Source organism: Patiria miniata, unplaced genomic scaffold (genome assembly GCF_015706575.1).
Source record: "Patiria miniata isolate m_02_andy unplaced genomic scaffold, ASM1570657v1 HiC_scaffold_17, whole genome shotgun sequence".
Taxonomy (NCBI): Eukaryota; Metazoa; Echinodermata; class Asteroidea; order Valvatida; family Asterinidae; genus Patiria; species Patiria miniata.
In genome coordinates this window covers 871,441-899,367 of record NW_024037055.1, presented here as the reverse complement: position 1 = coordinate 899,367, position 27,927 = coordinate 871,441, and the positions used below count along the sequence as shown (strand labels likewise).

At 40.6% G+C, this 27,927-nt stretch overlaps 2 protein-coding genes across 4 annotated transcripts in view; one reads left to right on the top strand and one right to left on the bottom strand.

The window, feature by feature from the left end:
• The window catches only part of LOC119723316 (adenylyltransferase and sulfurtransferase MOCS3-like), a 46,337-nt gene extending 45,620 nt beyond the window's left edge, over positions 1-717 (bottom strand). The window contains exon 1 of one of the 2 annotated variants that reach the window (XM_038193876.1): positions 598-717. In XM_038193876.1, coding sequence (XP_038049804.1) covers positions 598-636 — 39 coding nt within the window. In that variant the 5' untranslated portion in view covers positions 637-717. Of the gene's footprint in view, positions 1-554 lie in introns of both variants that reach the window. The other variant, XM_038193878.1, reaches the window with a different exon arrangement.
• Positions 707-27,595, top strand: LOC119723318 (39S ribosomal protein L48, mitochondrial-like). Of its 2 annotated transcripts, none has more exons than XM_038193879.1 (6): positions 707-924; positions 12,570-12,657; positions 14,795-14,961; positions 17,265-17,376; positions 26,933-27,022; positions 27,397-27,595. In XM_038193879.1, exons 1-6 carry the CDS (start codon positions 866-868, stop codon positions 27,457-27,459), a joined length of 579 nt encoding a protein of 192 aa, XP_038049807.1. In that variant the 5' UTR covers positions 707-865; the 3' UTR covers positions 27,460-27,595. The 2 variants fall into 2 exon arrangements, with proteins under 2 accessions (XP_038049807.1, XP_038049808.1); XM_038193880.1 differs by lacking the exon at positions 707-924 and adding an exon at positions 12,119-12,380.
• Positions 27,596-27,927: the final 332 nt, after the last annotated feature.

Sequence of the window (27,927 nt, the reverse complement as noted above, 5' to 3'; positions counted from 1 at the left end):
AACAACATAAAGGTAAAACCTATTCATTATTCTTTTGTTATCGACAGAAAAAAGATTATTTTAATTATTTATTTGACGGATGTTGATCGATGTTTGAGCGATTATTTGTACACAGTAACAATAGGAAGCCAAGATGGCGGCACCCATTTGACATCGCTACCACTACACCAAACGTGCTACACAACTTTTGGTGGGAATTTAATACATCTTATAATTCAGCCCTATCTTAAAGAGAACAGCGCCCTCTGCTGATATGGATTGCCGCCGGCAAACCTTTAGTAAACGTTAGTTTGCCGTCATTACATCCGGCAAAATATCCACTATCAAAAAAGAATACAAATGAGAAAGACAGTTACCTAGCTTGAGTGACTCCAGCTGACATGCTCATATTCATTCACATGTGAATGAATATGAGCATGTCAGCTGGAGTCACTCAAGCTAACAGTTACCGTGGATAGATCTACACATTCATGACATTCCATAAGACCTCTTAAATTGTTTCTGACAAGCGGGAATTCTGAAAAAAAAACACAAATTATTCAAGATAACCTTACCGCTAGTGGGTGCTAGTAGTAGTACAAAACTGACGTGACGTACCGGTACGTGCCGATTTAAATAGTCGCTTTGATTACACATGTTTTATGCGCGAACTCGAATCGGTTGGGCGCATGTCATGCATGTACCAGGAGGGCGCCCTATCCTAGGCAGTGTTTTTGCCAGAATTAGAACTGGACGACATGCATGACGGGACTGGCGCGCCGGTACGTTCTTTATGGTCCGGATAGACATTGGAACCGGTGGAACAGACACAGAAGTTCTCTGTTCAGTGCCTTTGGACTTCGAATGAAGAATTATCAGACGAAAAATGATTAAACGTACAACAATAAAGAGGCTTTTTTGTAGGGGACTGAGTGGTAAAATTAGGTAAGTTGTAGTCCGAGTAACTTGGACCCAACTTATCGCCTTTTTTAACATTTGGACATGGTCTGGCGATAGTCGCCAGACCATGTCCAAATGTTAAAAAAGGCGATAAGTCGGGTCCAAGTTACTCGGACTAGGTAAGTTGGCCATGTTGAATTCAAGGGCGGATCCAGCATGTCAAGGGGGGGGGGGAGGGGGGCCAAAGGGGGCCATGGCCCCCCCCCAAAAAAAAACCGAAACCAATTGGGGTTTTTTTACGCAGTGGCTATTGTTACGGCAGCCGTAACGCATTTCCCATTTTCTATCGTTACGGTAGTACTGCAACTTTTATAAAAACATGAGAAGAAAATATAAATAAGAAGGAAAAAAGTGAATTTGAACGTTATAAAATTCGGACTTTATTTCCCTTTTAAAAAAAACCCTCCAAAGCCTAAGGTTAGAAAAGGAAAAAATTTGAGTGCAAAACTGAGTTGCGAACCCGCAACCTCGCGGTGCAAAATCCTACCCGCTATCAACTGAGCTGTCGCACTGTTCACCAAAACACGGGAAAACAAATAATTATATACCTGCGTGCGTATCAAAAAAGAATCGTTGAGGGCGCTAAAGAACGAATGCCGTAACGATAGCCACTTCGGTTTTTTTATGTGACGTCGCAATAAAGGCAGGCAATGAGTACACCACCATCTTTTCCTCAAAAAACATTGGCTAAAGTGGTCAGAAGTTGCCTCAGATCGCACCACAGACTAGTACAGAGCATTGAGAATCCAAAAAAATTTGGGGGCCCTTAAGTGGGCCCCGAATCCCACACCATAATTTTTTGACCCACTTTTTGGGAGACACAAATTTTTTTTTGGCCCCCCCCCAAAAAAGTGTGTTCTGGATCCGCCCTAGACCCGTTAACGTGGCGTTGTATACAACGCCACGCGCTTCCCTCAGGTAAATACAAGCGAAATCATTCTATCTTTTGATCCGCTACATAAAACATGTATAATTTTGCCCATAGGCATGATAGGTGAATCACTTACTTGTCATGCTTGTTGGGCTTTCTGTGAATTTATGCGAGTGTTGGATCTGTCATTGCCAAGAAATTTGATGTAGAGTACTGCACAACTTTGCCACAACGAATGTTTTCAAAATGATCAGAAAATCAAAGACAGGCATGACACTCTGGTACCCCGAATTCCGCATGCGCAAAGGGGTATGAGTATCACCAGTGGATACCCGACTAACCGCCTTACATGGCAGGATGACCGTAATATCATATAAAATTCTGCTAAATCCACTTCAAATCTACCAAATCACCCAGTAGTGTATTGCTGTTCCATTGTGCAAGGGTTTGTTTCAGGGATCTTTCAAAAAATGAAGGTTTTTCACACCAAATGTGCCATATTTCTCTAATCTTTTTCATTTTCCTTCATCTTCATAATTCTGCCGATTTTCTGTACAACTTATTTTTGTATGCAAATTTTCTGTCAAATGTAGCCGAAATTCGGCTAGAACGGTCACTCCATCTTAGTAATCGCGGATCACAATAGAGTGTTTTTACTATGGACTGAAGCGTGGCTATGTATATAGCCACGTTCATGGGTCTAGATCCGCCCTTGATGTTGATACCCTAGCACGGCCCTAGTCCCACTAACTGGGGCGCCAGAACACGCAGAGCTCCCTTTTTGACATTTGGGATTGTTGGTCTGTCGTCAGCTGGTCAGGGTGACTGTAAGGTCATGGCCAGATTCTGCTAAATGCACTACAAAAATCTGTCAGATTTATTATCAAAAATGTTGTAGTGTTGCCTATAGCTGAAGTTACCCAGCCCAAAATGTTATTTGTCATTTAGGGCTGGAGGAAGTTGTTCACCAAAACCAGAAGCATTGGCAGGTCCCCCCCCCCAAATCAAAATGTGCAATTTTGTCCCAGTTCCTACACACTAACTTCAACTAGAATTCACCCAAACCTTGCCTGGAATAACCACTACACAGGTCCTTGAAGTAAAAAAAGGATCCACGATGAAGATTCAGCCTACAATTGCGGTGAAAAAAAGAGGCATAACCGACAACCGTGCGGTCATGATGATGACCGCAGTTTGTTTGTGCACAATCAAAGCGCTGGCGATTACCATGCACGAGACAGTGAACCACCAGTCACACTTGCCAACTGCACGCGAGGCGCGGCATGGTGCTGAAGCGCGCAAAATGTAATGAGCTGTAAAAAAACAAAATGCAATGCGCTGTCTATGTCGATTACCATGCACACACAGTGAACCACCAGTCACACTTTCCAACTGCACGGCGAGGCGCGGCATTGCGCTGAAGCGCGCACCTGACAACTGTTTGATGCACTACTGCTGCACTAACTATGAGGCTTCACTTGCATCACGGCAGAGGTAGAATGGCAACCGAACTTGGCCGACGAGCAGTCGTCGGGTGCACGCTTCAGCGCCATGCCGTGCTGTGCCGTGCAGTTGGCAAGTGTGACTGGTGGTTCGCTGTGTGTGCATGGTAAATGGCAAGTCTGGGATCTTCTATTTTGTCGCACACTTCCTCAACGTTTGATTGTTATTTCCTAATGGCAAAGTTGCCCTTTTTGAGGGTCTCTGTGAGTTTGCACTTGAGTTCTTGAGCCTCCTTCCAGTCATGCCAGTCAACAACGGACTCGTTCAAGTCGTTCATGTAGAACTGGTCGGTCAGCACTTTTTTTTTATTCTTTTTTTTATGTCATCATTAATGAGTGCAAGGTACTGCTTTCCATGGAGGCCTTTAAGTTAATGAGAACTACATGTATGAGACCCATTATGTAGCACCTTTATAAGGATTTACAAGGTGCGGTGGCACATGTTGCAGCCACTGCCACAAATACTGGGGCAAACCCCTTGGATGGGATGACTGGGGTTCTCTCGAAACACAAACCTGTGAAAGCGGGCATCATCAGGTTTGATTCTGATGGCTTGGAACATCTTGCTGATGTCTGCGATAACACCTACGGTACTTTGTTCTCTCGGAATCGCAGTGCAACCTTGAACAGATCAGAGTTTATATTCTCACCCTTCACAAGATAATCATTGAGTGAGTGTCCCTGGTACCTTGCCTTTGCATGTACATGTATGTATACCACTCATACAGGAGTTGTTTTTGAGTCCTTGGTTACAGCAAAGTGTGGCAGGAGCCACATCTTCTTGCCAGCATCTCTGTCTTGTTGCAGCTCTTCCTCAGTGATGTGACGAGAAACATCCCTTTTCAACTGGTCTCTCATTTGCCTGCAGGATGTTTCCCATTCTTCACACCTGTTCCTGAACTGATTCTTTAGGCTTTTTAGTGTTTTGATAGCATATTTGCAGTCAGGTACTGGTACGTCGTCCTGGTACAAATCTTGATCTGTTCATGGGAAGATCCCTTCTCTCAAAAGTGCAGCCTGGCTACCACCATCCAGCAGGATGCGCACAAAGTGACGGATGTTTCGCAACGGAGATACCCCACAAAAGTAGGTAGGGTGCCTTGAAGTGCGTTGGGGTGTAACGCACACTTAGGTACCCCTGATCGCCTATATTTGCCTTGTTGAGTCTTCTTATTTTGTGGATGCACTGTGGCAGCATTTGAAGACTTGGATGCCTTGTGTAGTGCTGATGGAGTGGCCAATGGAATATCCACTCCGGCAGGCTTTGCCTTCTCCAGTATCAATAGTTGGCTATACAGCCACTTCGTCACAGAGCTGACATACCGACAAATAACCAAATACCCCGTTTCAAGTAATTCCCATTTGAAGTTAGACATTTTTCTGGGCATCGTATTTTGCCCTTAATGTTTCGATAATAACCCTTTTGGCGTATATTCAAAATAAAATAGGAAATGTAGTATCCAATAAAATAGGAAAGGAAGTTTAACACTTTTGGCGTATATTCGACATAAAATAGGAAATGTAGTGTCCAATAAAATAGGAAATGTAGTATCCATCAGGTTACTTTAATCAAAGAAGTTGTGCAATATGTTTTTATTTGGTCATAAACGTATTCGTCAGTTTGTCAAATTGTAAAATCTCTCAAAGCCAGTTGTTCTTTACACTGTTTGTATGCTATTATTCGTCAGTTTGTCGGATCGCGTGCAGATGACATAGTTCCAGTGCTCACAGGCTGTTTAGGAACCACTGACGGTATTGGTGATGGTGCTATCAAGACTGGACTGGATGTCAATAGCAGAGTTCCTGTGTTCACTGCTGATGCTTCTGGCTTTGTGTGAACTGTATGTTGGGTTTGGTAGGGGAGTTGTTGGCGAAGAATGAGAAACAATTGGTTGGCTAGGGAAGGTTGCGACTGTTAGTCGATGACCCATCTTGCATGCTTTAGCACCTGGACAAACTATGTTTCAGAGTCTGCCATCCATTTTTCCTTCATCTCAAACTCTTCTTGTTCTTCAATGACATCCATCAGCTTGGAATGTTTCTCTTCAATCTTTCCAAACTGTTCTGCTTTGGTGATGTGTTTTCTGTAACATCTCCAAATCACTGGCGTCATCTTTTGCCAGGCTGTGTATTGTCGTTAGTGTTCTGGTCAACTGGCCCTTGGTGTTTCGTCTTGATAACTTCAGCTTGTGGACGTCGGCCATGATGTAAATCCAGGTTATACTACACTGGAAGATGTCACGAGATTGCAATGTTAACTGACAGGCCTATTAAAGGTGATTTAAGTGAACACGAAAAATGTCTTGTGATATCAGGGATTACATTTCTATACATTCGCTGATTACGGAAGGAGCAAAAAACATGTGAACATTCTTTTGGGAGAAAAATGGGAAAATTCCCATCAGGCTCATTATTATGGCAGCCAATATGCAAACTATGCATTATGTGCCCATTTTCAGTGCGCATTGTAAGGGTTATATTCCTTGTTCATATCATAAGAACTCTCTATACCATTGTGGGAAATGATTACTGAAAACAAGTTATCAGAAATTTTACGGGGGGGTGGGGGGGGGGGGCACGGGTATGGACTTTCCTGTCCCGCTTGAACCAGTGGATTTTTACTTTCTGTCGCATTCCAGAGATTGTATTGGTAGCTGTCATTCTGTTGTAGAGTCGTTCCAGGAGATCAACTTATCTGCCCCTATTCTCCTACGCAAAATCTTGAGAAGCGTTTGCCTGTTGAGAAGGTCGTAACCTGCATGCAGTTCGCTAAAGCAACCAAAGAACTAGCTATACAGGGTGGATAAAAAAACGAAGCTATATTGCTAATTGGAACAGAAGTAGGGCACGTGTGAATCATAGCCCCAGTATGCTGATTGTGCAAATTGTGATAAAAGCATGAAACTTGGCATGGTGGTTCTTCATGCCATGAAGAACATTTTCAGATATGGAGGCATTTCATATTTGACCTCTGGTGACCTTTGAGAGGTCAGTGAACTTTACATACTGTATTTACAACTTTTGTTCTTCAAACCTTCACTTTCCTATGACCCAAGTCCATATTATAGATCTTCATACAACGGAAATAATAATCAGATGTGGGAACAATTCATATCTGACCTTTTTAAAGCTCATTTTTGTATAAACCTGTTTAAAGCTGTTTGTAAGATTTAATCTTTAAACCCCATCTTTTTTCAAATTCATGTCTAAATGAAAGGTGTTCATGATACAGATAATTTTCATAGACATTATATATTCAACCTCTGGTGACCTATCGAGAGGTCATGACCTTTGTAAATCAAAAACCTACCTATGGATATTAATACGATTTGGGTGATTCCATTTATTAGGGTACCAATTGTAACTTGCTACTTTCAATGGAATTGTGAGTTAGAGGCCATTCATAATTTTCAATGTTTTAAAATTTTGACTATTTTTCCAAATTGTGGGTGGGTGGGTCAAGCTAAATAATTGAAAATAGAAATTCACTTTTCATGGAAAAAAAAGAGCCCCCCAAAAAATTGATCTTTTGACTTGCCTGAACTACGTGCAAGCGTTCCGATATTGCGATGCGTGTTTCTTTTCCAACTTCGTCCCCTGTATGTTCTGTACATTTTTTTCCGAAAGGACACGCAACCCGCACAGGCTCGCCAGTGGGATGTAATGCATACTATGTACATGTAAATGTTTTTTTTTTATGCCTAACAAATCAGTTTTTTATTAATCGAAATTAGGGGTGGGTGGGTGGGTCAAAATAATTTGAAAAAAAGTCGAAATTTTAAAACATTGAAAATTCTGAATGGCCCCTTAGTATGGTGCATATGTTATTGAGTGGTCGGGCACAACCCGACCACTGTCTAGAATTGTTCCGATTAATCTTTCTTTCTTTCTTTCTTTTTTTCGGACAATACTTCTCCGCGGGTTTACTCCTAAACTGTTCAAGATATAAACTCGCTCACAAATTCAATGAAAGCGTAGAGCTGGGTGTGCGTGAGTACACTGCATGTACAGGACATTGTACATGTACATGCATTCAGTGCAGATCCATCATTTCATCATCGTCATGCTTGTTGGAACTGGACCAAACTGGTGGCGCGTAGTCTTGTGCTCAAGACGCTTGGTCTTCTATAACAAATCCCATAGACTTTGTGCACGATTTTTCTCGTCAGCATTTTAGTCATAAAGGAAAATTCATTATGACATTGAAACTTAACATAGTCAAAGAACATATAGCAAAGGTCGTTGGCGAAGATGGACACAATGATGACGTCATCATGTGATTTATTATGAAATTTGAATATTTATTTAAGCCCATTGACTTTTTACACAGTTTTCCACTTTGTGCCCTTCTTTTTCAAGGGACCTTTTCGGCCACTTTTCAATGGGGGCATCTTCATCAAAGTAACACCAAGCAAAGACGGAATGCTAAGATTGTGCCAGAACAATGATGGCATGATGACGTCATCAGGTGTTACGTGACAAGCAATTAAACTGTGATTTTTTTTTATCTTTAAAAATCTATATAAAATCAATAATGAGATCTGTCATCTTGCCATTTGCGGCAAGTGATAGAGTGAATTAAGGTCTTTATTTTTTAACGTGTACGTAAAATCACATGACCCTTGCTTCCAGTCGAAACCGGAAGTGGCTTATTATTGGCTTATTATTTAAAATTGGAAATAGATATGAACTTGCTTTCAACGGTGTAAGTCTCTGGCCAGACAATATTCTTCAAAACTTGTACCGGTGACGTCATGAAATTCCCGACCACCCTCTAGCGGCAGGTTTAAGAATGTCCAAAATGCATTTTGAATAGATGTCTGTGGCGAAGTGTTTTGTAATCGCCTGAAAACTGGTATATAATGACCTTCATGCAAACAACACGTGTGAAGTTTGAAGTTGATGACGTCATCAGACCGGAAGTTACAACGAAAAGACCTTCTATTCTTCAAAAATAAATCAATCCTGAGAGATATAATCGTGAATTGTCCATTGAATGATAGCTTAAACATTGGCGTGAATTGTGCCAGGTTCGTGGCTTGTTTAATTGTTCACACACGTGACCCGCTGCCGACAAAAATACCCTTATAGTAGTCCGTCGCTCAATGAAAGCATAGCGCGTCGCCGTTCGGCCATGGCATTGGGCGCGCACGCCAGCTGAACGTAGCCTGGCTTTTCGTTTGCTTTTCGCGGGCGTACATGTACAAGTTCATGGTCAGTTATTAGTACGTAGACTCTGAGAAAGTCTGAGGAGAAGTACTGTTGTCACGCGTGTACGACTAAAATAGATCGCTGCGTGCGTCTTCGCATGCGCAGTTAATGTGTCATAACGGGGGTTAAGCTTGTACACTGCATGCACACTGTGATTCGGAAAGTAGAATGTGTGCACTTACGCTGTTCGTGGCACGGCCCGGAAAGGCATCCTCGTACGAACTCTGAGCGGCGATTTGGCGAATGTAAATGTTTGTTTCTGTTTATAAATTTACCTTCGGATAGTAAGTATTATTTCGGGTTTTTTTTTCAGGCAAATGGTATTGGGAGTTCATGCTGAAAACAGCTTACCATTTAAAATTGCTCCAGTTATGATCAGACACATGAATGCATGCAAATCAATGAACATGCATCCTCTCCGAATAACATCAGTATTCACTACCCATATTCACTTTTTCTACGTTTAAAAAAAATAAATACATACTGACATTGATCACTACCTAAAAGAAATTTGTTTCAACAAACTGATTAATTTTATCGGACGGTTTAAATTTCGTTATCCTTTGTACATGTTCTTACATAAAAAAATATTCATAATTTAACTGGACAGTGTTTCATAAAATAGTTGTCTACCCGACCACTCTGCATTTGTAACAACAAACGCAAAGCTCTAGTTTTTCTTTTGTGTTTCTTGTGTTACCAACATCAATTTATACTCAACAAAACCTTCAAAATTGGTATCATGAATATGCGTTGTTGTAATTTTTATCAAAAACAGGCTAAAATTATAACATTTTACGCAGTTATTTGTGACATAAAAATGGACCATGATAAAACTTAACCTTTTTCTTTTGGGGAGGGGGTACCTTGGTTATTTGTGAACTGAATGATGGTTAACCCATTGTTTTTTTGAAAATAAAACTCACATTTTATAAACAACTTGATATTTTCTTATTATAAAAGGTTTCGCAAAAATGGGTTTCAAGTGTAAACTTTTGGTGTCCCGTTTTACACGCGAAATTGTGTACCTATTACTGGTTGTTCTAGCCATACCAACTACTACAGCCTTGTTATTTTCATGTATAATGTAAGCCTGTACTTGGTTTTAAATCAGAGAGTGATGCTTGTCCGATGTGCGGCATATATTCTTCCGCGTCTGCGTCTGCCCTTATAAAAAAGAAAATTGAGATCAGAGGTCATGCAAAAACAATTCTTTGGGGTCAGACTTCATGACATGTTGTAGTATTATTATTAAAAAACAACGTTTTTTTGCTCTATATAATTAGACTTCAGTCATGAAAAGTGGCATTTGCAAGATTAAACATGATAAATAATACCAGTCAGAGTATACAAAGTTCATTGACCTCGTAAAGGTCATCAGAGGTCAATTATGAAATGTCTACACATCTGAAAATTAATATCATGGCAAGAATACCCAAAATTTTAGATATGGGTAATAAAAAAAGTGGTGTTTTGAATAGTTCATCCTCTTAATATCTTTCAATAGGATGCACAAAGTTCATTGACCCCTTAAAGGTCAACATAGGTCAGACATGAGATTCCCTTCATATGAAATTCTTTTCATAGCATGAGCAACTTAACATTATGACTTGGTTCTTAAAACGTTGGGGTTTAAAAGGGGTAGGCCTAAATCATATAAATAACTCTAGATAGAGTTAGTGCAGTTAATACAAAGGTCGTTGACCTCTGAAAGGTCATCAAAGGTCAAGTGTGAATTTTTTTCTGCATTTGGTTGTTATTTACACTTTACATAGACTTAGGTTATAGGAATGTGATGTTTTCAAGAACAGTAGGTATAACATATAAATAGAGTATTCAAAGGTCATTGACCCCTTCAAGGTCATCAGGGGTCAGATATGACATGCCTCCATATCTGAATTTTTTTCCTCATGGTATGAAGACCTCACATGCCAAGTTTTATGCTTTTATCACACAAAGGAACAATTCTGTCCCTATGCCGCACCACTATTTAAAATGACACGCTGATCATGTCCTTACATTCACGGTTGACTGAGCAGTGACCAATTTTATGAAAGGGTCTATTTAGAGACTTCGCCACTTTTCATGATGAAATCTCTTTTTTCCCCACCTGCCTTGATTGGCAACCATAGCTTTCACCTGAAAGGGCGCCCTCTAGTTCAAAATCATAGACAAATTAAAATCTTTTGAATTCAAAACCAATTATCAGATTTTTAGTGGACAACAAATAGTGGACAAATGGGACGATCCAACAAAATGTAACAATATTGTTGACCCTTGTAATGTGGGATATGCCGTTGTTAATAACCAAGGCAAATGTTGTGCCAATAAGTCAAATAGATAAATGGTTGTAACTTGCAATGCAAGAAGTAAATAAAAGAGCCCATGTAAGGGATTTTTTTAATGCAATCCTTAAAATGTCCCCTTTGTGTTTCATTTCTTCATATAGCCATTTTTAAAGGGAAGATACAACATTTGCAAACATCAAAACACAAAATGATAAAATTATCACAAAAAATTAAACTGGATTGTTAGGGAATGACTGTATAAAGCATCCTGTAAAATCGTGGCTCCTGGCATGCTGAAATTTTCAAGAAAACTCCTATTTTTCCAACGCTGGTCGGCCGACCAGCGTTGGAGAAAACTGGGTTTTCTTCAAAAACTGCTCCAAATTGTTCATATTTAGTTATTCTTCACTTTCTTTGCAATTGATTGCACACTTGTGAATGGGTATGAGCCTGCTAGACAGATTCTTTGACCCTACGATTCCCCAAAGTCTACAAGTTGCTCCATTTCATCTTAAGTGGGGTCAGGGAACCAGACTACAAGAACATGGTTAGTTTTCTTGGGATTTTCCAGCATCTCCAAACCCAAAACGTGAAGCAAGTCAGTTTAACAATATTTTCTGTAACACACTTATCCTCCAGATCCATTTATTTCTGAAAATTGCAGCAAAAGCAAATGTTGTGCATTCCCTTTAAGAGCATTTTGGTGTCACCTTGTTTGGTTTTCATGCTAATGCAATTTTTCATATTCATGAGCAAAGCTGTGATGTGATTCAAACTTCTGCCAGGGTTCGCAATTAGAGGTAGCCCACTAGCCAAATGCTAGTCAAAACAGCAGTGGGCTAGTCAAACTATTCCTTAAGTAGCCCGGCTGGTGAGTCAAAAGAGTATTGGGATGGGGCAAAGATGAAAGGACAGGAAGAAATAAATCATGAAATTCAGAAATCAAACCATCAATTTGTGTATAATTTTATAAACTGTTTTAAAGGGATAAAATATAAGATCTGTTTATTAAAAAACTGACAAAATTGCCTCAGAATAGATGAAAAATCAGTTGGAAATGGGTGAAAGCGAATTTTACTCATGACCTGTTTTCGTACCTCCTTGTTCGATCACGTCTGTTTTCACATCGCGTACTTAGGTGAGAATGAAAATGATTACGACATGAAGATACCCACCTACATCTGATGGATTCTTTATTTCGTTTGGATCATGTGTTTAATACAGTTCTAATAAATGGTCATTTTAGAAATGAAAAAAAATCCTTCAAGTTTGTTCCAAAAAATTGTCTGCCACAATACTATTCCATAAATTTTCATGCTTATATTGTGATCAAGTTCCACAAGTCCACATGGAAGTTTTCGGAAGTGACGGGTCAATTTTTGGCACGATATTTCTCCTTCACGTCATGCGATTTTTCAGTTTCCATAAGTTTGAGGGTGATTTTATAAGAAATCAAGGAACGTAACTAATTTTGGAAATTCTGATTTTAACACGTTAATTTTCCTTTTTGAGGGGCCCTGAAGCGCGCCACCAGGGGTCAACTTTCACAGGCCTATACACATTTTACAGGTATGCAAATTATTAGAAAAAGACATGCGGGCTAGTGAACATGCCCGCGGGCTAGTTAAGAGTCTATTTCAGTAGCCCGGCTGGCTAGTGAAAAAAAATAATAAGGTCGAGCTCGGTTTCTGCATGATTTTTGCATGACTTTTGAATGTAAGAATAAGTAATTACCTTTGTTTTTCTTAACTGTTCTAGATGTGCAGCTTCTGAATATGGCATCAGTACACCAACTCTGGTGAACCCTGCAAAGCAGTTTAGTTCCTTTGAAGACGAAATGGATGAGGTGAAAATCAAAGTTCATTATTTCTTTTAAAAGAAATACAGTGGGGGTTATTTAAATTTTTGCCTTGTCAACAAGGAAGTGGGTCGCAACTACACTGAGTTTTCAAAAAAAAAACATGTTTTGAGAGATTTGAAAGCGTGCATTATACATGACCCCAGTAATGTACATGTACGTGTATGTTTTTGTCATTATCAGGGTTGTTAGAGGATTTAGAAGGATACTCAACTAAAGTACTTAGGCCTCTGAAAATGTTGTGTCTCCGGTAACATTGCCAAAAATGAGAGGTTGATAGGTCGATTTTAAAAAAAATTAGTTGTTTTTTTTAAACATACTTAATTGTTTACTTGTATGTACACTGTACCTACATGTATATGTACGTGTAGACATGTATGTGTTTGAAGGTACTTTATTGCAAGTTTTCAGACTTGTTTTCCCCCTTAAAAAAAAACATTTAAACGCAATGACCCTAAAACCTGTCTCGTCCACACAAAAAAGAAAAAAGTATTGTGTGTTTTGACTGTTTGGATCTGCAAAGAAAAAGACACAAAATACTTGTTTCAACAACTGTCACCAACTGTAGTACACAATGTTTTGATTAACAACCCTGGTTAGGCAAACAATATGATTAATAAAATTTACTTTTTTTAAAGACAGGCCTTCAAAAAGGACTTTGTTGCATATTGTTAACGTTTAAACTAAGATTTCATCGCTGGTGATGTCTGAAGACAATTGTCATGACGATTTTCATGACGATTGTTGAAATCGCATTTTTTTTTTTATGAGACAGGTTTTAGGGTCATTGTGTTCAAATGGTGATATTCTTTGAACGGATTGACCAATTTCAGTATTTTTTCATCTAAACGTAGCTTTTGAAATTGGCTTTCCAGTTATCATTTTTGGAGCCCTTTTTTTTTTTAAATATGAAATATAATTTTGGGCCGGGTTCCGCTTTTTTGGACTCACCCTGTACAGGTAGTATGCATTCTTTCCATACAAGTGTGCACAACGCACATAATATTCTGTGCTATGTACTTGACCCTCAGGGGGTTAGGGTTTATAAGGAGAGATTTTGTTGTCATAAATTATACCTAAGGGAGACATTTTAATGTCATTTTAATGTCTCCCTCATGTCACAGCTCCTATTTAAAGGCGAAATTTTATTGCCCTAAATAGGTTAGATCAATTGCTCGTGGTCTAAAACATAATACTAACATTTGGGGTTAGGGTTCATTCAAGAAAAATAGTGTGCACAAGTCTATGGGAACGTCTCCCAATTATTATTTTACTAGCACAATGGGATAAGAGGTCTTAAACTTATCTGTTGGTACAAGTGGAGTCAAGCTGGGTCCCGTAGTCTCAGATCTCGAGCGTCTTCCTGAGGATCATAGTTGTTCTTAGAAGAGCCGCCTTCTGTAGCTATTCCAACTGCACAGTCATGCCAATCTCATTGAGACGTTTCTCCAGGGACATGGGAATAGTATTAGTACCCAGGGCCCCCAATACGAGTGGAATCACCTTGACCCTCCACATTCCACAACTTCTGGAGTTCCCTCGCCTGATACTTTGACACCTTTTCCTTTTCCTTGCTTGCTACTCTGGTGTCACTGGGCACATTCTAATTTATATTGTTATATCGTGTGCTTGGATACTGTAATTCTATCTTTGCCTTCGTTACATTCATCTGCAGTGCCTGGTCTTGTGCAGCAGGTCTTGTTTCCTGCCACCTCCTCAATGCCTCTGAGAAATGGTCCATGAAGTGGCTTTCCTTCCCAATCTCTGACCCTTATTTCTTGGCCAACTTCAACAATCTTTCCTGAGCCCGACTGACATATTCCTGCAGACTATTCTTCTCGATGTTAAAACAATCCTCTACACTCATCAACCCACCCACCCACCTTCTGACTTTAGCAGGTAAAGACTGCTGACAGTTGCCCTCAGAATTTCATTAGGACATTTCTGTGGGAACCCTGCCCATATCAAAAATTTGGTATTTTGTGAATTTTACATCCAATGATAATGAATTTTTTTAAATGGGCATTGATAATATCAGATTTCCTTCAAACAATAAACCATTTTTGTGGATACCGTAAAAGTGGTGCTCTCCTTCATTGATCACTAATCCTTTTCTTGTTGCCAGTTGAAAGTGCAGCAGATCCCAGAACAGGACATTCCTGCCCCGAGTGACTCCACCTTTCATGACGTCATGAGTTTTTTCATCCAGGGCTATGACTGCACAACTGTGGAGCACTTTGCTCAGTACACCCACAACTTGGCAAAAAATATGCATCTTAAGATCTTTGACAGGTAATCCAACCTTCCATCTTCGCACAAATTTGATTTTATGTTTTCCTTGGCCAGTCAGTCCAATGTGACTTCCCCATTGGGAATTGGAAGCATGTGTCGCATTATACAAATATAATATGGTTTGAGGGTGGACAGTTGATATTCGCTCCCAGAGATATTGGAATTTGACAAACTAGTTCCCGAGGCGAAGCCAAACTAGCTTCCAGTACCGAGTGGAGCTAATATCGACTGTCTACCCGAAATAAACCATGTTATGTTTGTTTTACTATACCTCATACATATCAGTTGCCGATATTTTTGTAATTACAAAATTTTCGGAAAAACTTGTACAGCTCACCAAAAGAATATATTGTTGCTCAACTTCACTAGTTCGGTTCGTTTGTAATACAGTACCTACAGTCGTAAATTCAGTTGTTTGTGTACAACTTTCTTTTGTACAGCAAGTATCTTTATTAGGTGTGGGGCAGAGCCCAACACCTATTGTTATTTAAAGAATTTACTAATTTTTTTTATTCTTCAAAACACATTCTTCTCCGGAACTGTTTGTCAACATGAAAAGTGATGTTAACTTCAATTGTCAATACATGAATGCACAACCCACTGAAGATGGGCTTTTTTGTAATTACGTCATCATAACGTCATCATGGGTCACGTGACATCACTTCAAAAAATAATAAATTTAATATTTGAAATTCAATATAAAATCAACCATGAGAGACTGGAACTTGAATATGGCGGGAATCGACATGATAATACATGATCTTCATTTTATCTTGTGCGCGTCAAATCACGTGACCCTTCCTTCCAGTCGAAACCGGGAGTGCTTAACAATTTGAAAGAGGAAAAAGATATGAACTTGCTTTTAACGATGTTAGTTTTTGACTAGGTTGACCTTTCCAAACAAATTATTGGTGACGTCATGAAATGTTCGATCGCCCTCTAGTGGCTGGTTAAAAAAACGTCAAAAACGCATTTTCAGTTGATGTGTGTGGCAAAATTGGCAGTAATCGCTTCAAAATTAATATCTATGATGACCTTGATGCAGACAAGACCTGTGTGCGAAAAAAAATTAATGACATCATCAGACCAGAAGTAAATAATGAAAAGACCTTTAAACCTTAAAAAAAAAAAAAATCAACCATGACAGATATATCAAGATTTGGCTTGATTTGCCATTGATCTCCATGATTTTGGATATCAATGGTATGCGCTTAGTACATTATTTCCCAAAGTTTAGTTGTTTCAACAACTAAAATACAAGTTAAATGTTCGTTTTATTTACTATTGAGTGGGAAAAATTGTGATGGTGATTTACTTGCAATCAACAATCAACATCAACAACAATTGACATGAACACGAACAATCAACATTAATAATCAACAATCAACATCAACAATGTACACATCAACAATCAACATCAACAATAAACAATTAACAATCAACATGAACACAAACAGTCGACATCAACAATCAACAATCAACATCAACAATCAACAATCAATATCAACAATCAACAATGAACCATTAACAATCCGAACAAGCATTATATTCTGTTCATTAAACAAACATATTTCTTGCCATCAACACAAACATGTGCTTGCCCAACACCGTGTGTTTGTACCACTAACTCTAGTTGTCCATAAATTTTCTCCAGTCCGGCAATTATATAATTTACGCGAATCGTGCAACCATGCATCTCTCTTGGGCGATGTTCGCGTGTGAGTACTACACTCGTGCAACAGTTCCTCGATTGCTTTGTAAAGCTCATGTGTAGTAGATATGCGTTTTTAGCCTGTGCGAGAATCTTCGGGGTGCGTTTGGTACACAGCAAGAATAACATCTGGCATGTGATGGTGAATTGACCAGTGAGAGTTAGGCTCTCTATCATGAATATGTATGAGGTACAGAAATACTTTTTATACAAACATTGCATGATTGCACAGACATTTGCCTTCTCAAACGAATGTCTTTGATATTTTAAACCTGTTTCTTGTTTCATTAGTCTCTCTTCAGGTGTTTGTGCAGGCAACCCTTTCGAATTCCTCTAGTATGCTGGCCCATTCTTGTTCAATCAACTTCAGTGTAAATTAAATATAAAGTGATAATGGGTGGACTTAAACTTTCTCAATCTTGCAAAATCCCCAAAACCTCTCTGCGGATCTTGGAGGATGTGCAATGGTTGAGGTATAATCCAACCATAAAATCTAATGGAATGACAATTAATTAGACTAGGAGCTTTGTTTGTGCAAGAGGAACTTAAGTTACAAACTAATTCACGGGTTTATGTCTTGTTTTCTTAATAGCTTTGCAATGCCCACAAAGCAAACACTTGTACACACCATTCAAGCCCCTGGCACATCCGAGAAACTCAAACCCAGAGACTTCATGTTAGCGACACATGGGCGAGTTATACAGGCAAGTCATATTCAGTTACAGATGTTTTAAAAAGCAAATCTAAAGCGTGTCATACGTTTTGACATTTAGGGTTTTAGAGATAGATTTGCCATCAAACAATATAAATAAAGTTTGTTTGTATATAGCAAGGACAAAAAAAAATAAGGAGCATATTCTTTCTGCACCCACTCTGGCCAAAATCTGAAACATGCAAGGTCAAATCGTTGTTTTTACATTTATGTTTGGCTCGACGTTAACAAGGATAAACGTTTACAGCCTCCATGCATTGCACCTGAGGATTCCTTGAGCGAAGTGGAATTATTTCGTTAAGCCAATGTAAAATGATATGTTTGACATAAAACCACACTGATATAGTAATGATTATATTTATTGTCATGTAAGAATAATTTTGAGGACGTTTGTTCAGACAGAAATAAGTACCAGTTGTTGAAAGCAGTGTTCTAGTCAAAGTCTTTTCCATGAGTTCATGTTCATTTCAATGAGTATGAGTATGAGTACTATTCCATGAGTAATGATACATTTCCATGGGTACACATATTTACTAGTACTTTTCACACAATAGTAAAAACGAGATGAACGTAACACATGAACAAATGTGAACCGTTTATTAAACCCAAACAACTTTACACAATAGGACAACTTAATTCACAAGTATGACCGGAGTCACGCATTCAATAGTAAATGTTTCAGGACAAAAGTGAGATAAGATTTAAGTTAATATGGTTTAATAGTGGTTGGTGCTTAAACTTGCTCTACCATTAAATTTTTTTTTTATAATCGGGTGGGAGTCGTCAATTGCTAATGTTAATGAACTTGCAACAATCAAGGTTTATGTTTTCTAATGTTTATGTTTGTAACTTTTAATTTTGACTATTTGAATCCTGCACATGAACAAACAAAAATGAAGTCATCGCAAACAGGGGACGGGGGGGTGGGGGGGGGGGTGTATGTACCTGTTTTACATCCAAAACAATTTCATTTTAACAACTTACACGTACATGTAAATAACTCCCCTGATTGAGAAAGATTAAACAAACGTAACATTACCTTTGGTGCATATGAACAGTTTGTCTTTAATGTAGTTGTACATTCTGCACAGGGTGCACACAAGTGTCTGGAGGTGTGGTTTCACAGGCTATATCATGCAGTGCATACCGTAGCTACATGTTAATGTACATGCAGCTGTGCACATAATCAACTGTGTGCTGATGTTCAGCCTTCATGCAAGTCCATATTTTTTTTCATTTTTATTACACTGTATTTTTTAAGAGCATGAGTACAAGTACTTTTCCATGTGTGCAGTGGTGGGTGAAAAAAGGCCTTTTTAAAATGCTGCAGGTTACAGAATTGTTGGTTCCATCTGCCTCATTGGGTGCTTGGGGCTCAGTGTAAAGCAAGGCAAGGGCCGGGACGTTAACACTGCACCAGACAAACAATGAAAGATAAAATCAAAGATGTCAGCTCTTCGCATATCAAGCTGGAATGTTAGAACCATGCGCGCAGGGCTCTTAGACAGCCTTGACCACAAAGACGACTCTCGCAAGACCACTATCGTTGACCATGAGCTCAACTGACTCAATGTCAACATTGCTGTTCTTCAAGAAACCCCACTCGCAGACTGTGGTTCCCTAAAGGAGAAAAACTACAATTTCTTCTGGCATTGCAAGAGCGCAGAAGAGACCTGAGAACATGGCGCACGGCTCTTAGACAGCCTTGACCACAAAGACCTGGAAAATTAGTCCAATTCTCTTGCCAGCGGGCACAGTCTTTTGCTTCGTAAAAGTCTGGGAACTAGACCGTACAACTAATTCCCATGCAGTACAGGGATTCTGCTTGTCTGCCTGCAGTGAACCTGGATGTTTAATAGGGAGATAATAATAATCTACACATGTATGTATATATATAAGAGAGAGTTTAACTCGGCCTCCGAGACGATGTTTGCTCATGAAAGGATCCGAGACCGCGGGCTCCCGCGGCGCCAAAATCGCTCCACGTCCGTGGAAAAATGCGGAGGGTGTCTTCCGCCGGGTCGGACACTTCGGGTCGTCCTGATTTTCCCGTACGGACCGGCGATCCGTTTCGTCGATTTTTCGTGACTGCGTTTTGCGCAGGAATTTGCCGTCGTGTGCGCTTTCACGTTGACTGCCTGGCCGCCCCCTGTGCTGGCTTTTATGCGTGTCTAGACTGTGCGAGGTCAGCGGCTTCGAATTAGGGGTTGCGTTTACGTGTTCTACTCGGCTGTTCTGCAAAAGTATTTACCAAACGGTAGCATGGGGTGACCTTGGCAAAATATTTTTTCTCCATGGTGCGTGGCTACCAAGTGTCCCTATTCTTTCCTGTGCTTCGCTTGCCGACCCTGCGCCGAGTGCAACGAATACTCAGAAGGACTACACATTAGTATGCCTTGCGCGGTCTGACCAATCGAAAGTCTACACTGCGTAGTACTTCCCGGCTATGCGTAAAATCGTCGATGGCAACGCGTACTGCAGCTTGCTCTACACCCTGGAAACGAGGTTGGGTCTACGGTGCTCGCTATTTGAAGTGCAAGCATTGAGACGTGCATGAGAGCATAGAGCAAGCTCTATGGATAGAGTGCTGTTGCTTCCATCAAGGCTGAGCCACGTTTTTGTGATGTTCGTGCCTACCACGTATAATTCAGTGTCGCGTTATAATTTCGGGGGCCTGTTTTTGGATCAACGAAGGATCGATGCATTGCTTCAAATATCGCGATCTTTGAACTACGTTGCATAGATAATAATATCCATTGGTGGACGTTGTTGGCTGTTTGGCCTTGCTTATGTTGTGGTTGAAAGGCCAACTTATATAAAAGTTAAATTGAGTTTTCCATGCAGGTCTCGCAAATTATAAAAAGTATCAAGTTTACGTTTGTTGAAGAGTCCAATACTGTAACTTAATTATGACCTTCCTCCATGATTCAGACTTTGTAATTTTATGGTATAACACTCAACATTTCCATTGCAACTTGACACCTTCACGTTTTATTGCATTATGATTTATTGTCAAAACTGTACAAAATGCCAACTTAACAGACCAACCGGAAAGTTATACATGCCATGGTACATAATTATCATGGGCGTCAATCGGTGAGGGACGGGGACCCCCACCCCAACATTTTAAAGCGGGATATCGTTTGGTCTCCCCCCCCCCCCCTCACACTTTCTCCCCGAATAAAAATTGTAGCCTACTGTAATTATTCTATTACTCAGAATAGCTGATTCAATGACTCCAAAATCGAAAATGATGTTTAAAAGATGATCTTTTGCTCAAAACAATTGGTTTTTACTATAATAGTAGTCAGAAATTGCCTGAGATTGCACCACAGAAATTGCTTTTCTATAACTGCATGTCTTCTCAACTAAATCCCCCATTTACATTTAACTCCCTACATTTTCAACCCCAACACAAATACGCCCTACCCGATCTATGATCGGGTAAATCAGCTTGTAATAATAATATCGGAGTCTAATAAAGCGCACGTATCTACCAACTATTAGGTACTCAAGGCGCTGGAGATATGTCTATTATTAAAGAACCTAGGTAAATAAAGTTTATGAGAAATATGAGACCCATTATGTAGCACCTTATAAGGGTTTACAAGGTGCTGCGGCGCATATTGCAGCCACTGCCAGAAACACCGGGGCAAACCCCTTCTCTTAGCGATAAGTGTTACTGGGTTCTTTAACGTGCATTACACAACACACGGGACCTACGGCTTTACGTCCCATCTGAAGGACGAAGCCATAATGGTAAAGTGCCTTGCTCAAGAGCACAAGCACCATGTTCCCACGGTCAGGATTCGAACCCACGTACCACGGCACACGAGTCGAACACCGTAACCATTGGACCACACAACTCTAGCAGTCTCTGCCCATTCTCATTCATGCTTCCCACTGTGAAGTGTCCAAGGCGGTCTGGCCAGGATTCATGGTCGGCACCAACCCTAGCATTGAAACCCCCAGGAGGAACAGATGTTCGTTCTTTGGGATGATGCTGATGGCCATGTCAAGCTCCTCATAGAACTTGTCTTTTGACTCAGGGGGAGAGCAGAGTGTTTTTTTCACAGCTGCATGTACATTAACATGTAGCTACGGTATGCACTGCATGATATAGCCTGTGAAACCACACCTCCAGACACTTGTGTGCACCCTGAGTGCAGAATGTACAACTACATTAAAGACAAACTGTTTATATGCACCAAAGGTAATGTTACGTTTGTTTAATCTTTCTTAACCAGGGGAGTTATTTACATGTACGTGTAAGTTGTTAAAATGAAATTGTTTTGGATGTAAAACAGGTACATACACCCCCCCCCCCCACCCCCCCGTCCCCTGTTTGCCGATGACTTCATTTTTGTTTGTTCATGTGCAGGATTCAAATAGTCAAAATTAAAAGTTACAAACATAAACATTAGAAAACATAAACCTTGATTGTTGCAAGTTCATTAACATTAGCAATTGACGACTCCCACCCGATTATAAAAAAACAACAAATATAATGGTTTGCTGGAAAAAATAAAGGACTCCTTGAAATCATGGAGTATTAGAGAGCAAGTTTAAGCACCAACCACTATTAAACCATATTAACTTGAATCTTATCTCACTTTTGTCCTGAAACATTTACTATTGAATGCGTGACTCCAGTCATACTTGTGAATTAAGTTGTCCTATTGTGTAAAGTTGTTTGGGTTTAATAAACGGTTCACATTTGTTCATGTGTTACGTTCATCTCGTTTTTACTATTGTGTGAAAAGTACTAGTAAATATGTGTACCCATGGAAATGTATCATTACTCATGGAATAGTACTCATACTCATACTCATTGAAATGAACATGAACTCATGGAAAAGACTTTGACTAGAACACTGCTTTCAACAACTGGTACCGTAATTTTCGGAATATAAGCCGCGGTTTATATGTTGATTTTGCCCATGAAAATGTTTACTGCGGCTTATACACAGGGCGGCTTATACGCCGAGCCTTGAAGAATAAAAATGAAATTCACATGTGTATTTAATGTTCTGGTATAAGAAGAGATATGTTGCTGAAATTAATTATCAATTAAGAAAGTCATTAACGAACCGAAACCACATGCCACGTAAAGGTGCCGAGCGGTAAAACGTACGGTGAAAGCTGTCTTCGATATCGACGCTTGCAACAAGCCGTACGTGATTCTAGTGCTGCTGCATGCAGCATGCTTTCCCCAGCGGACCACACCATTTGAGGTAATATAGGGGTGTACTATCTTGGAAACAATAATTACCAACATTTCCGCTGTCTAGAAAAAAAGACGACTAATACTTTTTATGGTGTCCGAAACATTTCTTTATTCGATAATCAGTTGTTCAACGTCACAATATAATTTTTGTACTTGAAATGTATTCAAGAAATGATGTAAACCTCAAAACAGGGACTACATCACCCCTTACACAATTAATGGATTCGTCCATGAAAATGGGAGCATCATTTTGACTATTTTTGAAGAAAGTTACGATCGAAACTTGAATTCTGCTCGTTAGTAATCACAAAAATTTGATCAGTTTTGAGATAAAAACGGACCTGTATATTTTTAGGACAAAACAAATCAACATCTGTTGCCACAAAGCAAGATTTGTACATAGCGCTCCAGTCAGACAACACACGCAATGGGGGAAAATCACGGTGGGTTGCATACTCTCTCACGTGCTGCAGGAAAATGTTGTCATAGGCCGGCGCGGCGCAGGCCGGCGCGCCGGGCGATGTATTAACTTTTACGGCCGGGGACCGGACGGGCAGCCGGCAGCAATTCCCGGTGTTTATTTCTCATCATCAATTTCCACATATCGATTGTAAATGATTTGATGCAACTTTTGTGGCCCTTTTTATAGCTTCTGTAGTGTAAATGGAAATGGTTCAGAGCATTTTGGCTAGAATTTGGAGGCCTTACAAAATTGAAACCGCTGCCGTCGGTGCGGCTTATACGCCGGTGCCGCTTATACCGACTTCAAATCTTAATTTGCAGATTTTTGCGTGCTGCGGCTTATATGCCGCGCGGCTTATATTCTGAAAATAACGGTACTTATTTCTGTCTGAACAAACGTCCTCAAAATTATTCTTACATGACAATTAATATAATCATTACTATATCTGTATGGTTTTATGTCAAACATATCATTTTACATTGGCTTAACGAAACAATTCCACTTCGCTCAATGAGGTCATGATGCTGATGAGATACAGCGTAAATGAGATACAGCGGTAATATAAATACAACGTATTGCTACCAATCTAAGTTGTGGTAGCGCGACATGGCGCGTGACAACATACCAACTGAGCATCAACGTACATGTACTGTATGGGATGTACGTACGTATGTCTCTGCAACTGGTGGCATGACTGGCGCGTTGGCCAGGCAGCTTCATTGTGTTTCGGCACGGCACAGAGACTTTTTTATCGGTAATTTTAATCAATAAAGTAATGAACTCGAAGCACGCTTTTAATCAGACCTCAACTGCTTTTATATTTGGGCGTCATTTTGGGCGTCATTTGTTTATATAGTGCTAGAAAAAAAAACACTAAACAGCCGGACTAGTGCAGTCATACACTGCACTAGACTGACACTGAAATCACTAGACATGGTCCACGGTCCAGTGGATATTTCGAGCCCTGTGTACAAGAACAAGGGTAACAACTACCGCAGCATCTCTCTGTTTAGCACTGTGGGGAAGGACTTCTCATGCGTTGCCCTTATCAGGCTCCAGCTCGTAGCGGAGCGTGTCTACCCCGAGTCACAGTGTGGCTTCAGGGCAGCAAGATCCAGGAGAAATGCCTGCAGGAGAAATGCCGTGAACAGGGGAGACCCCTGTATCTCGCCTTTGTCGGCCTCACAAAGACCTTTGACCTTGTTAGCAGAGATGGTCTCTTCAAGCTGCTTGCAAAGATCGGTTGCCGTCCAAAACTTCTCAGCATCGTGACCTCATTTCACAACAACATGCAGTGCTTAGTCTGCTGTAATAGAGAAACTTCAGAGGCCTTCCCATCCCAGTCCGCAGCGGAGTGAAGCAGGGCTTTGTTCTTGCACCGACCCTCTTCAGAATGTTCTTCTCTCTCCTGTTGTCCTTTGCATTTGGCTCTGAAGACGTCGTTTGCATTTGGCCCTGAAGACGTCTACCTACACTCCAGAGCTGACGGCAAACTGTTCAATTGTGCCTGCCTGAGGTCCAAGACGAAAGTGACCAGTGAACTCCTGAGGGAAATGCTATTTGCAGACGATGTTGCACTAGCATCCCACACAAAGACAGGGCTGCAGCAGCTGTCTTGGGCCAAGAATTTGAAACCCCACCCTCCATCTCTATCAACAACAAGACTCCTGACTGTGTGGGTACCTTAATGGACCTTGGGTCAACAGTCTCCAACAACCTGCCAGTTGACGCAGAACTGAGCACCTGTCTCGCAGGGCTGCGAAAGTGATGGCCAGGCTTGCACAGAGAGGGTGGTCTAACAAGAACCTAACTGTGTGGACAAAACTCCAGGTCTACCAAGCATGTGTCATCAGCACTCTGCTGTACTGCCTATGCCGCATCCTTGGCATCACATGGCAGGAGGAAGTACCCAACACGGAAGCCCTGGCACGTGCCCACTCCATCAGCTTGTTCACCATTTTGAGCCAGCGCCGCCTCAGATGGCTCGGTCACGTCCACAGGATGGACTCCAGTCAGTTCCCTAGGGCCACCCTGTATGGCGAGCATTTGTCAGGCTCCAGGCCAATTGGTCATCCGTACCTACACTTTAAAGACGTCTGTAGACGCGACATGAGGCAGGCTGGCATAGACCCAGACAGCAGGGAGGAAGCTGCCCAGGATCGCAGTGCTTGGAGGCAGACAGTTGCTGCAGGGGTCCACTGTGCTAATAAGAGGTGCACCTCCTTGCTGTAGGACAAGAGGCAGAGGAGGTTATTGCGAGTAGTAGCCCCCACCCCTGTGTCAGCCCCCCTCTCCCTTCGTCTGCGCTAACTGCGGCACAGACTGTCATACAAGAGTTGGACTGAAACGGCTGCTGCAACAAAGATGACAACCCCCCGGGTGCAGTCCATCGTCAGTATTGACAGACAGATGCCTACTACTACTACAGAATTGTTGGTTCCCTGGGTTAGGAAAAAAACTTGCATGTTGGAAAGCATGGAGTCAGCCTACCGAATTCAAAGTTGGTTTGATAATTCACGAGCTCTCATTCATCACCAACAATGTAGAGATAAGTTGTTAACCAGTCATTGTAGCGCCTGAAATCACATGGCATATTACTCACTGTAGCACCTGAAACCTCCTGAGCACTCTATGATTTTTATCAATTTTTCAGTGAAAAAAATGCAATGTACACTGGCTCCCAAACAATTACTCTGGCTCCCAGTGGCCCAATGCATTCAGTTCCACACATTGGTTCTTACAAAGTTTACATATCACTGAATCACTCTGCACCAGATTATCCCTCCTCTCTCCTCACAATCCAGACCCTCCTTACTCCCTTCATTCTTCTGCAGGAGAGTCCCTTTTCCAGGAGCGTCCTAAGTCACATAAACAGGCTGGTGACAGGGCCTTCTCCATTGCCGCCCCCCGGTTATGGAATAGCCTAACCATCCCCATCAGAAATTCTGGCAGTATTTTTTCCTTTGAAAAGGCTCTCAAGACCTAGTCTTTTCGCCGTGGTCTATTATCCGCGAACAGATTTGCTGATTAATTAGGCAAGACCCTGCCTCACGACTTAACCAATCAGCAGGCGCTTTCTATAGGCCTATTGGGTCTTCAGTCATTCACCCGCTGCGCCTCATAGACATGGATTAAAAAAACTGTCACGGCATGCGGCACTCGGTATCATGTTACAGGAATGCGCTCCCGGTTGTTGTTGTATTACAAAACACTGGGTTCGAATTGACCAATCACAGCGTTAGTCCTGATTTGGGAATGAAATGACGTCACGATTTAGTAAAGTCGACTCCCATTGGCTGGCGCGCAGCTTGCATAAATTTGCATGTCAGGAGATGACAGACGTGCGCCTGGAGATAGATACATGTAGGGCTCTGTGGAGAACGGGTGATACTCAGACTACTCAAGACCAACCTTCCCCCAAAATCATAGCTGGCTGTCCTCTTTTCTTTTCAATGAAATGGTACATTAGACTGCCATTGCATGTAGAAATCTCAGATGAGTAGAAAATTCACCAAATGATTTTTTCTGGTAAAATTAAGATGAACAAAAGTTTGATAATAAATCCCATGTTGCACAGGTCCACATTTTGTTCACGTGCACAGGGCTACTTTTGCAGGAGCAAGCAGTTACGGAGCTTATTCTGGACAAACTACTTTCGGGCCCAAAGATAATTGTTGCTTTATAATTCTTGTTCAATGCATTTTGAAGCTAAAGGGTCACTTTCTTTATACAGCAACATACTATATGTATATACTTCAAAGGGAAAAGTAAGGCCTGGAGTCCTGAACGTGCAGTTTGTGAATTGCTGATATTCTTAATTTAGAATTACATCAATTGTCATTATTTTTATATCCGTAGTTACAAGAAATGCGAGGGACCATAGCACCAGTTTTTTTGGAAATGCTACAAGTAAATCAACCCGAAGGAGTTATACTGAACATTGAACCGGTAAAAATATGTATTGTTGCGATAATATTTTTTGATATTGTGCGTGTTTTTTTAAATGACCCAATTTCAAGATATTCCAAGAGTGCTGATTTTCAGTCTGTTTTGGTTGTATCTTGCAAAAAAATAATCAAAATTTTGGGGTCTTATGTGACGCACTAGATCTGTTGGTGGCCAACCTGTGAGCTATATACCATAGTATCTGATTGTTTATTGATACAATTTAATTTCTTTTTCAAATACTTGTAATTGAAGAATTGTGCTTAAAATTAGAAATGTTCATATGTATTGTATGATTTGTATGGCCTTACAGGCCTTACAAACAAAATATGTCCAGTGTTTGTTCAACCATTGCATTTTTTACTCTCTGCATTCAGCATTCACAGTACCACCATAAAGAGAGATACATCCAGAAAGAGATTCCTAAGGATCTACTATGATGAGATGCCACCCGTCTGTGACTTTACGGAACTCTAGTGCAAAGCTATAATGCTTAGATCCTATGCCAACTCCATGGTATATCCATGGTTGCACATTAGATGTTGCCTGGATGTGTCTGGATGTGTTGAAGTGAAGGTGAATGCCACAATACTTGATGCAATTGCATTTCTTTTTCTTTTTTTTTGTAGCTGAAGTCCCATCCCCAAACACTATCCTCAACTCCGTTCACAAGATCAACCCTACCCCAGCCCAAAACCAAACCCCACCTCAAACCCATCCAAGACCCAATCCCAAAATCAATCCCTAGTTCCAGCTACTACCGGTATTATCCTTCACATTTAGCAGTTATTATATCTATCAGATTTGACTGAGTGCCTGTATGAAACCTGAAGGACGTAAGGGTTATCTCTGCACAGACCTTTTTATGGACTATGGGCCTTATTCACGAGTTCCCTGAACGTATTTCA